Source organism: Tursiops truncatus, chromosome 20, assembly GCF_011762595.2.
Source record: "Tursiops truncatus isolate mTurTru1 chromosome 20, mTurTru1.mat.Y, whole genome shotgun sequence".
In the NCBI taxonomy this organism is placed as follows: domain Eukaryota; kingdom Metazoa; phylum Chordata; class Mammalia; order Artiodactyla; family Delphinidae; genus Tursiops; species Tursiops truncatus.
Window position 1 is genome coordinate 46382674 of NC_047053.1, and position 14146 is coordinate 46396819.

Consider the following 14146-nt stretch of genomic DNA (forward strand, 5'->3'; position numbering starts at 1 on the left):
GGGCCCACAGCTCACCTACCTCATCTCTCATGTACACGCAAACGGGGCTGGCCTCACACGGCCGGTCCAGACACTCCCTGAGAGGGGAGAGAAGAAAGCATCACAGGCAGCCACTGCCTGGGGACACTGCTGCCCTGGGGACAGCACCCTGGCCAGCCACTGTGGGGGACCCGCCCACCCTGGCCACCCCACGGCTGGCCATCAGCCCATGGCCTGGGGGTGTCTCCCACCTGCCCACGGCCTCCCGGCTCAGAGCAAAGGGAGGACACAGAACACGGGGACAGGCGGCACCAGCCACCTCCTGGACGTGCCTTGGGTTGCTGTCAACTGTGCCCAGGGTCGGCGATGAGAAAGTCCTGGGAGGGCATGATCTGGGCTTTTATCTGAAGCTGTCCCCTGAGAAGGCTGCTGCCCCAGAAGCACCAGGAGCACTTGGCACGGATCTATCACACAAACTCCGAGGAGAGAGTGGGGCAATGCCAGGACAAACAGGGAGGTGGGCAGCGGGCCCAGCCACCAACGCCCCTCCCCTATACACCAGACCCTGAGATGGGAGGGAAGGGCCCCCAGGAAGCACAGCTGGGCAGGCTGGAGGATGGCAGGCACGCAGGCGCACCATCGCGCACACACCCTCAGGATGGCCAACACCACTCACACAGGCCTGTACCTCGACAGCTGTACCACACAGGCCTGCGACGACCAAGGGAAGTTTATTTCTGCATTTCCTGACACATACCCGTAGAACTAGCCCCCAAATAAACGCATGTCCCAGACCTAGCAGCAGTGCCCCAGGCCTGACCCTCTCCTCCGGGAAGGGTGACACAAGGCGTTGCGCCTGCCAGAGTAGGAGACCTGGAGCACCCTCAGGCCGTGCAGTGCTCCCGGCCAAGCCCAGGGCTCAGACAGGGAGGTGGCTGGGATGGGAGACACAGAGGCTCAGCTGGTGACTGTACACAGACACTCAGACACTCGACTGCCTGGGCCCGTCCCCGAGACCCGTGACACTGTCCTCTGCTCAGGTTCAGCATGTTTTCTCCCGTCTCTCTTGTTTGCTTTCAGTTTATGCTTTGCATATTCCTCAGGGCTGAGACACTCAAGCTAACCCAGAGGTTGCCGTGGGGGCCCCTGGAAGAGGTCCCCGGCCACCTCCCACAGGCTGCCGGTCCCCATGGAGCACCCCGGGCTCTCCCCAAGGCTGTGCTCACAAAGAAGCTGCTCCCCAGGGAAGGCTTCCAGCCCTCGACCAGAGCCTCATGGGGGCCGGCCATGGCGGGTGTGACCCCGCACACACAGCGTGGCCAGGCCTCAGGAAAACACAAGACCCCAAAGTGCCAGAGATACAACCCTGACCAGGCCTACACACTCTTCATCCTGAAGCCAAAACAGAGAAAGAGTGAAGGAAGATACTCCAGCAAACAAGATCCCAGGGCTAGAGAGGAAGAAGGCGGTGGGGAGACACAGGGGTCCTGCTCCTTTCAACGGCAACAGAGACAGCAGCTTTCAGGGCTGGGCTCAGAAAGCAAGCTGACTGCCCACCACGAGACAGGCAGAGTCCCCTCTGCTCTCAGGGGTTCTGGCCAGGCGTCCTCCCTCGAAATCCTTGTCCAGGGCACCCAATGCCAGCGTGGGGACCACAAATCACAAACAGGGACGAGAACACAGCAGCACCCGGGAAGGCCTGCCTGCCTGCTGCCCTCAGAGGCCCCTGGACATCAAACAGCAGCTCAGCTTTGATGTCGGCTCCTCCAGAGGGATCGGATTCCCGCGTGTGGGATCTGAGGAGAGGCCTGTAAACACGCCGAGGGGAGGGGCAGCCGAGATCACTTCCAGACTTTCCTGGCCAATTAACAGCGCTCTCCCATCCGGCCGAGGACAGTGGACCAGGAGGTTCCAGCTCAACGGAGAGCCGAAGCCACCACTCCCTGCAACAGACATTGCTAAAGTTCCACGTGTCTCAGAGGGAGCCTAGAGGGGACCTCCCGGGGACCCTTGTGCCCCTGGACCTGCTCCCACCCCCCAGCCCAGGCAGAGCCACTGGACGCCACTTGGCCCAAGGGATGATGCTGGGGAGGAGTGGCAGGATCTCACTCTATCTAAGGCCGGCACACCTGCTCTCGGGGCCAGGCCTGGGGCCAGCAGGGTCAGCCAGGCAGGGCAAAGGTGCTGCTGCTGCTGTGCTCTTCAACCACCATGGAGGGTGTCACCCCATAGACATGGGCCATCCGCCCACCCAGATGGCTCCTGGCAGGGCTCGCGGGGAGGTGATGCTGTGAACTGGGGGCAAGGCAGGCATCTGGAGCCCCTTCTGTTTTTGTCACCTGTTTGGGCCTGACCAAGTTGGGCTGGTACAAACTCAGGTGCCACCGACACAAGCCCGACACCACAGCACTCCCACACAAGAACAACCAAGGGCTTCCCTGGTGGCGCAGTGGTTGAGAGTCCACCTGCCGATGCAGGGGACATGGGTTCGTGCCCTGGTCCAGGAAGATCCCACATGCCGCGGAGCGGCTGGGCCCGTGAGCCATGGCCGCTGAGCCTGCGCGTCTGGAGCCTGTGCTCTGCAACGGGAGAGGCCACAGCAGTGAGAGGCCTGCGTACCGCAAAAAAAAAAAAAAAGAACAACCAAAACTGACAAAAACCAACTGAAACTAACAGAGCTGTGACTTCAGGCTCAGAGGGGTCCCTGCTGCCACAAGGAAGCCCAGGGTGGGTGAGGCCACATCCCAAGGGGTCAGGTGACTCACATCCACCACCACCCAGCAGCCCAACCCACAAAGAGATGAGGTTGTGGCCCAAGGGAGCAAGGAGGCCGAGGCTCGGCCGAATCACAGAGACTCCTCCTCCAGAGCAGACGGAGTGGGGAGTTGCAGGGGGAAGGCAGCCTCTGGCCTTCCCAAACAAGACGGGGGGTGGGGAGGTGCTGCGCGAGAGCCCTGAATCTAGGCCTCTAGCTGCCCGCCCACAAGGCTCTGGGTCTGGGCACAGCGTGACCACAGGCCGGCCCCCAACCTCAGGGGCAGCCCCTCCCTGCAGCCCGCTGTGCCCTGGGGGCCCTACGACCCTGAGAGAACAGGCAGACACCTACCTTTCCCAGGGACACTCGACTCCCTGCTTTTACTATGCATGGGATGAACACGGCTGAGATGGACCAGTGGGCTTGGCTGTGAAATGAGGCCAGGTGTAGAGGGGCAACGGGCTTCCGGGAAGAATCCAGCCTGGCATGGCATGCCTGGAGCCCTCCCTGAAGCAGATGCCCGAGAAGCAGAGAGGAGGACGGGCCAGCCCACATGGAGCCAGTGCCATCCGTGGCGGCTACCCGTCCACACGGGTGCCGAGCACGCGCAGGGCAGCTGGCCCAGAAGGAGGCCAGCTCCAAGTGTGAGACACACCGGATTTCAAAGACCTCCTACCAACAAAGAATGTAAAATATCTCCTTTTTCCTGTTGATTACACGTTCAGAGAATATTTTGGATATATTGAGTCAAGTTAATTATATTCCTAAAATTAATTACACCTGTTTTTACTTTCCTTTGATGTGGCTACAAGAAAATTCTGAATTACCTCCATGTCCCGCACATGTGGCCCACATGGCATGTCCAGTGGACAGTTCATTGCTCCAGATGCTAGGGTCAGGGCCGGGCCACCATCCACCCTGATCCCCATGCATAGGACCTGCCTCCTGACCAACAGTGGATCCAGGGTGCTGTGCTCATCTCCCACAGCTCCTGGCCATGCACGGCACCAGCTGCTCTGGGACTCTTACTGCTCCCAAAAGCATCAAGTGAGAAAAACCAGCTTCCTACTTGTCCCACTCTGTGGGGACTTGGACACTTGGAATTCCCAGAGCTTCCTGCCCCCGGCCAGCAAGGGAGCTGCTGTGAGCCAGCCAGAGCTCCCTTGCCTCACCGGACCTGTCAGGCAGCTGCCCCCCATGTTGGCAGGCCCTTGCAGTGGTGGGCAGCTGATGCAGCCCCTGCACAGCCCCAGCATGGTTTCGCCAGCTCACTGGGCATCTGGCCATGACGTTGGGGCTGAAGACGCTGCCCTCCCTCCCTCATCTGAACCTTGCTTCACGGTTAGGGAGTGCCAGCTTCCAAGGAAAGGCCCGGACCTGCACTTCCGGAGATGAAGCCAAGACAAGTTCCCATTTGCTGGGCCAGCAATTCTGCCTCCAGAGTAGATTCTCAGGGCGGAGTGGGGCACAGACCTCCAGCTGCCCACAGGATGGGCTGGGCGCGCGCACGCACACACACACAGGACAGGACTGCACAGCCATGGAAACGATGCTGAGGGCATTTCCAAAAAAACGCAGAACAGTCACAGCAAGAAAGAGAGGGTGCAAGCCGTGCCGTGCTCAATGCTGCATGAGTCAAGAATCCGTCCCTGCGTGACGACCCCTCCCAGGGCCCACATCCTCCTGATGTCACCTCGCTTCTTATGCCGCTGTCCCCACTGCCCCCACATTCTGTTTCTTGTATCTTAAACCCAGGTTACTGAGTCAGTCAGTCCTGAGAGGCTCGTGTGAACCAGTGTTCCCAGCACCTCGGCCCCTCCACAGAGGCAGCCCCCAGACCGCCCAGCCAACAACTCGAGGGCCAGATGGGAGCATCAGGCTTCATCATGACAGGGCGACCCTGGCTCCCCAGGCCAACAGCTGAGGAACCACCCAGTCTTCCCGGGGGGATGGACCCCGTACCATGGAGCCCCGTCTCCTCCCTCTGGGTTACTCCTCCTTTTGGTGGTCACAGCCTAAGCAGGGGGTCTGGCAACATGGGCTCCCACCACGCCTGTGTCTGGGGCCCAGGCGTCAGCCCCCCACGCCCCTCGTCTGCCTGCTTCTGGGTGGACCTGCCCGCCTGCCCTTTGGTGGAGCAGTTAGCAGCTTGCTCAGAGGGTGTGTGCGGTAAATGGGTGACCTTTGTGTCTAAAAATGGCTTTGTTTCATCCTCACCCTTCAACAATCTAGCAAAATAGAGAATTCTAGAACAAATGAATTTCCTACAGTATTCTGAAGGCACTGCTTGGCCACCTTCCTGGTGGTGCCACAGGGAGCCTGAGGCCTTTGTGCAGGACTGCTGTCCCTCTCTGAGCGTGGGGAACCATCCCATCATCTCCAGCTCCTGATGAGTTACAGTGATGCCACCAGATGAGGCCCCACTGGTACAGGCATAGCCAGCCTGTCACTCTGGAAACTCATGCCCTTCGGTTCCAGGACGGTTTCCCACCATCTTCACCAGCTTCCTCCTGTGCTTCTGTTTTATTTCTAGAGATGCAGTATCAGGAGCCAGCGGCCTGTCCTGTCCCGAGTCCCCTTCCTCTGGCCTCCATCCTGTGCTTGGCCGCCTGGCTCTGTGGCTCCTCCCAGGAGGAGGGATGGCAGGGACCCTGCACCCCAGGTCCAAGCATCGGCTCCCAAGCCTCGAGTGGCGGACCCCACGTGCCCTCAGGCATTTGCCACCTCGGAAAGAATGCGCTCAGTCAGGCTGCAGACCAGCCAGTCACACCGGCTAACCCTCAGGCGCGTGAGTAGAACGGCATATCCTCGGACCACCGGCCACTCCCAGACACGCGGCACCCTGTCATGTGTGACAGGGATTGTGCCGTTTGATCCATAGCTGTGGCTGACCCCTGCACCTTCTACTGCAGCTTTCCGATCCACTTCCAAGGGCTCTTCCTTTTTTTTTTTTTTTTTTTTTTTTGCAGCACGCGGGGCTCTCACTGTTGTGGCCTCTCCCGTTGCGGAGCACAGGCTCCGGATGCGCAGGCTCAGAGGCCATGGCTCACGGGCCCAGCCGCTCCACGGCATGTGGGATCCTCCGAGACCGGGGCACGAACCCGTGTCCCCTGCATTGGCAGGCGGACCCTCAACCACTGCGCCACCAGGGAAGCCCTTCCTTATCTTTGAATGTTTCTTTTTAATAGCATCCAGCTCCAGTTCCAACAGCCCCTCCATCCTCGGAGAACAGGAACAAATGCTGTCACCCGTCCTGACAGCTGCCATCTCTTCCTGTCTGTCTGCATTGGCCTCTCACGTCAGCCTTGCTCAAATGTCTGGGCACCTTTGGCTGTGGGCTCCTGTTTACGCCCAGGGCTCTGGCCGCAGTGCAGCTATCAGTATCCAGGTGGTGATCTGGGGAGCCACCCATGCCCCCAACATTGGGAGCTTCCACCATTTTGGAAGCCACATGGGGGGGCTCACGCTCACCTACCCCGGTTCTCGGGACAGCAAGGGCATCCCCAGTCCAGAGAGCCCCACCCTACCCAGGGAACCAGCTCTGGCACCAGCAGCATGGAGTGCGAGGGGATCTAGGACCCCACGTCATCCAGCGCCTGCCCTGGCCACCCCCCTGCCACCCCTGGCCCCTTGTCACCCTCCCCACCCACGTCCAGGTGCTGTCACTGCCTCAGCTCCTGCTCTCTCCATCCTCCAGGCTGTATCTCTGTAAAGTCCTTTAATGACGTTTTAGTTGCCTTTTGGGAGGGAGAAGAATCACAAGCTGTGTTCCATGTGTTTCTCCTCTCCTTATTTCTGCCCCAGGGCCTTTGCACTTGCTGCTCCTTTGGCCCAGATGTCTCCTTCTCAGATCCTAGTGCAGCTGGCTCCTCCATGACCTTCCCCACCACCTCCCAAGGCATCTTCCCTTCTTCTTTGTGATAGCTTCTGATAGTTTCTTCTGGTAGTTCTGTATACCTGCCTATTAGCTATGGGAGACCAGGACTAACTTCCTACTAGAGCCCCAGCCAAGCCTGTGCTGAATAAATGAAAGAAGGAAGTAGAAACAGAGGCAGAGGCCCCATCTTTTCAGCAGCTGAGAAGGCAGGTGCTGGCAACCCAGGCCCTGGGCTTTGAGGAGCCCCCTCCTCCCCTGGGTCTCTGTTTCTTCTTCTGAAAACAAGGGTAACAGCAGCCTGACCCCCCCAGCTGACAGAGGAACCAGTCAGACAACAGGTGCCAAGAGCAGTAGAGTGAGGTGGCAGCCTATGTACTCATTTTAGAAGCCCTAATACTGTCAGAAGCCACCTGAGTGGGGGCAGAGTTCTCTCAGGAGAGCATCTGGGTAGGAAGCAGAAGCTGGCTGCAGGGGCGGCATCCCCGGCTACCCAGGACCAGGCTCATAGGAGGGGCAGGGGCCAGCTGGTCTTTGCACAGCAGCCCACCGTGGCCTCGTCATAGAAAGAACTGGCAACAGGGGGACACCAGCACATCAGATATGGGGAGAGGAGTTCCATGGGAGCGGCTGAGGTGGGGGAGCAGGAATCTGGATGCTGGGACAGCAGGGGCAGTGGGTGCCACATCAGATCAGAGCAGGCTTTCCTAGAGGCCCTGTCACCGTGATGGCCCTACCCAGAGCCCCTTCTTCTGCACAGACAAACCGTGGGCAAGGTCCTGTTCTCGGCACTTGAGACACATTAACTCATCTCATCCTCACATCACCCCTGCGAGGCCCACAGAGGGCAAACAACTTGCCCACGGCCGCACAGCAACCACTACACCCTCTCACGGTCCCTTCCATTCTGTTGGTTGAGACCTTTAAAAGTGGACAAAGTCTTCCATCCCACAATGAAAAACCAAAACTTAGAAGACTACCATTTTGACACACTCAGAAATAAAGTTTAAACCATTAATCACCAGATAGAAACTGACACATGTTAACTGTCATCAAGATGTTTTCTTTAAATACGGCCCATTCTCACGACAAGGAAGTTTTACACCTGCAACATTTGTCAGCTGAGAAGCCCAGCACCCCACTTCTCCCCTGACTGCTCACCACACAGGTGGGGACCTCTTGGGTTCCCCACAAGCTCTTCCAGAAGGGCACGGCCTGGCTATCATACCAGGACACCAAGTAAAAAAGATGAGCTACTGGTGACCAGCACCTGCTGGTATGAAGTCAAAGCAAAGCTCAGGCTTGTGGCCCTGGACTAGCCCCAGTGACCGTGGCAGCATCCCCAGGGCAGAGGGAGGCAGAGCCCCAAACCTGCTCACTGACACTTACCTGATCTGGGCAAAACGGCAGAGAAGCTCCCAGAGTGTCTGGCCTGAGCAGAAAGTGTCTTGCAACCTGGAGCCATCATCCAACTGCAGAGCAATGCGCACCTGAGGGGCGAGATACAGGAACCAAGTCAGGAAGAGGAGCAGCTATCCCAGCTGGACCCCAGACCAAGTCTGATCCTTAGGGCACAGGCGGAGGGCATTGTGTTTGCTGAATTTTAGTAAGGGAGCACACTGCCTTACAGGATAATTTTAACAATTATCTCCCTAAATAGTGACACAAGTCTATAACCCACAGGGGGGTAAATTCTCCTCTGGTCCCTCTGTTGAACAACAGACACACTAAAGCACGAGTGCAGAGACCCAAGGTAAGGACCTTGCACAGCCCCACCTGTCACAGCCCAGCGCATGACTCTCTAGGTCATTGCTACTCCTGCCCTTCTAGCCAAGGGACTCCTCAAGGGCACGTTTATTTACATTAAATCCCAATAACAAACAAAGGAGGAACTGTTCTGTGGGAAGAAACTGCGAGGGGGTCTCCAGCACACCCAAGGAACCCACAAGGGAAGTCAGGGTGCTTCCATGTGAAAGGCTGAGAACCACAACTGTAATGGAAAAAGAGATGCATTAATAAGCTCAGCCCCAGGCGCCTGACTCCCGGTGGGCTCTGGACAGAGAACTAACACCCCAGGGCCTGAGCCTCCTTGCCTCTCGACATGGATGAAAACCACTTCCCTGCAGTGTTGGGAGAATTTGCAGTTTTGTATGTAAAGGACCCACTTGTGCACAAGAGAGCAGCTATCACCATGATTCTTGTCTCTATCCACAGTAACCCTAGTGTCATTCACTAAATCCCTAGGACATAAAAGTTACTGATTTGGTAGAAAGCAGTGGACTGCAGTCAGAAGACTCGGGCTGTGGTCTAGCCAAGACTGGTCAGAGGAAGCCTGCGCCCCTGAGCTGGGTGTCCTCGTCCCAGAAGTGAGGCTCCACTGGACACCGCACAGAGTCCTGTGGGCTCTAAGACTCTTGGTGATTTTCTGACCAGAAACATCAGGTCGTATGGTGGATGCTACCAGCACGCTGATACGGACACAGCACAATTAACTGCCTCTCCACCCCCCACCCCCAAAAAACATTCAGCACAAAGAATGAAAAGTCTCATTTCCAATCATCAGCTTTTGGAGTAGAAAAGTGGCTCTGGCCTAACCTAGAGAAGGCAGCCTCACCCAAGGACGAGGACAAGTGCCTCGCCTGCACAGCCCTCTGAAACAGCCCACGCTCCACACCCCGTCTGCTCGGCCTGCTGATACATCCTGCGGCCCAAATGGTCTGAATGGAAGAGCCGGGAGGAGCAGTGAAGCCAGTCCCTCCTTGAGAGCCACCTACCATGTTCTCGGGCCCCTCGCGGCTCCGGGAGATGGGCACCATCTCCAGCTTGGCGTTATTGGGCAGATTGGCAAATCTCCACTGGAGAGAGAGGTCAAGCACATTCCTCTGAAACCTGCAAAACAGACCAAAGCCACAGGCTGCCCGCCGACCCGAACACAGCCCAGCCCTGCCGGGACCACGGCACAAGCAGAGTGACGCCCACGTCTGGCTAGCAATTCCACAGCCCATGGCGCCAAGGCTGCAGGAACAGAGTGACGGCCGGCAAGCCTGCAGAGACAGGGTGGGTCCCTGACTCCAGCAGTGGGTCTTCCAAAGGAAAGAGAGAGTGAGCATTGATACAGTTCAGGCAAGAACAGAGAGAACACAGACAGGTCACCCCTGGGGCAAACCGAGGGCCTGCTCTTTCAGACTGTGAAGCAGCAACCAGCCCAAGTACAAACTCAGAAGATAAAAGCGCACGTGGGCATGACTAAGGGGTGTGCACCATGCTCTGCGCAGAAAAGTTCTAACAGAACGATGCCTTGTCGCCACTGCTCGGAGCTGCAGCAGTCTGGCCACTGTGGCCACTCTCCCTGTGCTGCTGGCCATCAGCCAAAATGACCCGCTCCTGTCACTCCTGCTTCCTGCTACCCTTGGAAGCAGGGCCACAACCCCAAAGACCAGTGACAAAGGCAAAGGTTCTAGAGAACCACAAATGGAATGACCGGGCCTGAAGTCTCCATGGAGAGCCAGGCCCTCACGGTGGCTGAGATTCACAGATGAAGGGCTGAGACCGCCATTCCTAGCTCACAAAGCCAGGTCCTCCAACCCTGGAGCAGCCCTTCAGTCTCTCTGCCTGTGTCCTGCATGTTTTAGCTGCTGCACAGGGACCTGGCAGCTTAGAGCTTCCAACAGATGAGGAAGAGGCCCACATGGGCTTGCAGCCTCCTCTGACCCTCATGCATAGAGCTCCTGGATCCAAGGAGGGATGGTTCTTGGAAGGAACTGAGGGGAGCAAAGTGAACTGGTGAGTCAGGGTGGAAATATCCACAGCCAGGAGAGAAGGGCAGGTGGAGAATCCAGGGACCTCCGAGACGCCTGCTGCTCTCTATTGACAGCCTGCCCTCCCGAGACGCACAGTCAGAGTCGTGGTCACCCTACTTCACAAACAGGAAACTCAGATGAGAAGTGCCAGTAGGTAGCCCAGGCCACCCAAAGGCAGTGCTGGGACCACAATCTGCAGCTCCTGATATCCATCTCAGATCATACCTCTTTGGTGGACTGACGGAGGCAGATACCCACTCCTGAGAAGAGGAGAGAGAGGAAGGGGCGTGGGCTTTGAAGGCCTGGACACTGCCTCACCCGTGGGCAGGGAGGGTGGCGGTCAGGTGGCCCTGGAGCCTGAGTGACCCTGGGCCCTCTCCTCCTGACCCCCTTAGCTCCCAGGAACCCTACAGGAAGGAGAACCACCACTGTTAACCCTATAGATCACTTGGGTCTCAGAAAAGCTCCTGCCCACAGTAGAAAATAGTTCTGCCGTGTGGCCTTGACTTTACAAGAGACAGACAGCAGCCAGAATAAGTTACCAGGAGAGTGAATAAGAGAACTTATTTATGTCTCTCAGAAATCAGACTGTGAGCTCTATTTTCAATGAACGTTTAGGGGAAAAACTACAGCACTAGTGAGAGAATGTGAGCTTTGAATACACACAAAGTGGTCACCCGATGGCATGAATGCCAAGATGCCTTTGGAAACAATGGTTTTCTGAACATGAATAGGGCGTTTAGAAGACTTGGGAAAGAAACACCTTTGATACCCATCTTCAACACTGGCTGGAAATTGCCTTATAACAACCTCAACGTCAAGTGCAAGACAGGACAGATGACCTAAGGAAAACCCGAGAAGCGGGGCTCAGAGCTCTGGGGATGAGAGGAAGGGGTCTCACACACGTGCACACACATGCGTGTGCAAAACGCTGCCTTCGGTGGCAGTGGCAGCAGTTTTTAAACAAATTACACAGTCGGTGGATACAAAGGAGACAAGAGAAAAATCAATACCTGTTGTAACAGTCCAACCAGGCACCACGTGGAGATCTCAGGCAGGTTCAGGGAGAGCAAAGAAAGGGCACACAGCTCTGTGACAGGATGCCAGGGGACAGCCCAGCCCTGGCCCTAGGATTCTCGGTGGCAAGAGGCAGAGATCTGGGACGATGTGAGGGCATCTCCACTCACACCTCCTCTGCAGAGCCCTACGTGAGAGGAAGCACGGGCCAGGTCTAGCAGAGCAGGCTCCCACCCCTTGGGCTCCTCTCTACCCCTGAATGTGAGGACAGCCAAACAGTGAAGGACACGCCGCTGCTAAGATTGGAAGCTCCCCATACGGGACAGAAATCCATACCAACCAGTGAGGCGTTTTGAGCCTTTCATTGCCTTAGACCCCACAAGAATCTGGTAAAAGCCCTCTCTTTGGAAAAATGCCTGCACACAAAGACCCATGCACACAACTCCAGAGTCTGTGAGCCCACCAGAACCCACCTACAGTTTGCAGGTTTCTTCCCATTTCTCCATGACCACCTCCTCTTGCCCTCAGAGCTCCACCAGGAACTTACACAACCAAATGCACAAAAGCCCTCTGCAGTGAGTAGAATGGTGGCCCCTAAAAAGACATATCCACATCCTAACACCCAGAACTCATGAATGTGCCTTATTTGGAAACAAGGCCTTTGCAGATGTAATTAAGGATCTTGAGATGAGGTCATCCTGGATTACATGGTAGCCCCTAAATTCAAAGACAAGTAGCCTTATAAGAGACAAAAGAGGAGAGACACAAACACACAGGAAGCAGGCAGGCAGAGACTGGAGGGAGGCGGCCACAAGCCCAGGGACGCCTGGAGCCCCCAAAAGCTGAAAGAGGCAAGACAGGTGCCTCCCCTAGACCTCTGGAGGGAGTGCAGCCCCACCAACACCATCATTAGGGGCTTCTAGCCTCCAGAGGGTGAGAGAATAAACCTTGTGGGTTTAAGCCTCAGCAGGGCCCTGCGGGAAGGGTGGATGGATTTGGAGCCCGAGGCCCGGCCAAAGCAAACTCACTTCAGGTCGTACTCGTTGGGGTTGAAGTCCTGCCGATGGCACGTGTCCTCCAGGACCTAGGGGTGAGATGAGGGCATGAGCCACTGTATCTGGCCTGGTGGGCCCCGGCGGGGGTAGGCAAGTGACACTGAGGCAGCCAAGGGCACAGAGTCCACCTCTTGGAGAGCCGGTCGGCTCTGTAGGACTAAGCCTAATACAAGCCAGGTGATGGACCGTCCACTCAACAGCTCCACACATCTCACCTGCAAATCCTGCTCACTCTCCTCCTCCTCACTGGGCCTGCTTTGTCAACCCAGCTCTGTGGGACCCAACAAACCGGGTCCCCAACAAACCTGGCACCACAGACATCTTCCTACACTCGGGGACACCCCACACACAGAGAATAAAGTTCAAACTCCACAGAGACCCAGCTCGAGTGGGTCCTAGGTGCCTCCCTGGGCGGGAGCCCCAGTCCCTACCCTGCACACACTGAGTTACCATTCATCGTCTCAGCCCCCTGCACCACCGTGTATGTGCACCGTCCCCTACACTTAAGGGTCCAACAAGCATTTCCAACGTAATGCAATCGACGTCCGCCAGGTGCCCGGTGAAGTGCTGCGAGTGACTCAGCACACCCGGCCACAGCACACCGAGACGAAGGGCGACCCCGGGGTGGGGACAAGGTTCGGGGGCCCTCGGAGGCGGGCTCGGAGGACCGCGAGCTCGGGTGGGGGTGGCAGAGGCCGCGACCCCTGACAGCCCCTGAGTGCGGCGCCCCCGCCCCCACGGACCCGGAGCCCGGCGCGGAAGTGGGCGGGCCCACCGCGCCAGGAGGCCGCTCATTGGACGTCGCAGACCCCGCCCCGAGGGTCCCGCCCGGCCCCGCCCGGCCCCGCCCCGCGGCCCTCGCAGGAACCACAGGAGCGGCCGGCGCCGAGTCGCGGCCGTCGCGTCCCTACTTGCTGCCCGCCGCCCGCCCGCGGCCGCACCTGCAGTAGCACTGTGCTCGGCGTCACCTTCACCGTGTGGCGCCGCCCGTTCGGGGCCAGCACCGACACCGCAGAACCCCCGCTGCCCGCCGGGGCCGCCATCTTCTCCTCACGTGACCTGCCGCCGCCCGCCCAGCGTCAAACTTTATCCGCAACAGCCGGACGCACAGCCTCGCGGCCTCGGGGGCGGGCCCTGGGGCGGGGCGGGGCCAGCGCGCCTCCGGGCCCGCCCCTGCCTGGCCACGCCCCCGGTGCTTTCGCGGGGCCCGCGAGCGCGCGCCCGACGTTAGATAGGCGCGGTCACTCCAGCGCGGCCACGTGGCCCGGTTCTGGGCCGGCGGTGCGGGCAGCGAGTGCGTCTAGGCCTCGGCTCCCTGTCCTCGCCGGCCCGTCCTGGGTCCCACTGCCCCCCTTCCTGCCCCCTCTGGTCCCGAGGGGTAGGGTCAGGCCCGGTACCCCTGCGGAGTGAATGCCTGCCGGCCGTGGGGTGGTGTCAAGGTCAGGGAGCAGCTGCCAGGAAAGGCCGGCCAGAAACTCCAAACCAGAGAGCAGATTCAATGAAAGTCTGTGACGAGCATTGTGCCTGTCCGTGCTCTCACTCTGCCAGCAGCTAAACTCTTGACAGAACTTGTCCCCCAATTCCACCTGCCCAAGGCAGTGGAAGGGCCGGGAGGAGGGGCATGTGGGATCCTGCCACTCCTCTGGTGTGGGTGCTGTCATGCCTT

The 14146-nt window shown here is 58.3% G+C and overlaps 1 protein-coding gene across 9 annotated transcripts in view; it reads right to left on the minus strand.

The window, feature by feature from the left end:
• ASPSCR1 (ASPSCR1 tether for SLC2A4, UBX domain containing) overlaps positions 1 to 13578 on the minus strand; it is a 30034-nt gene extending 16456 nt beyond the window's left edge. For 5 of the 9 annotated variants that reach the window (XR_004523903.2, XM_033847667.2, XM_033847665.2 and 2 more), the window contains exons 1-5: positions 13422 to 13578; positions 12454 to 12509; positions 9383 to 9497; positions 7998 to 8098; positions 20 to 77 (exon numbers count right to left, since the gene is read on the minus strand). Coding sequence is in view for 8 of the 9 variants with exons in the window: in XM_033847667.2 (XP_033703558.1) it covers positions 20 to 77; positions 7998 to 8098; positions 9383 to 9497; positions 12454 to 12509; positions 13422 to 13523 (432 nt within the window). In the remaining variant the exon portion in view is untranslated. The other 4 variants (XM_033847666.2, XM_033847668.2, XM_033847669.2 and 1 more) reach the window with 4 other exon arrangements.
• Between the last annotated feature and the right edge of the window lie 568 nt (positions 13579 to 14146).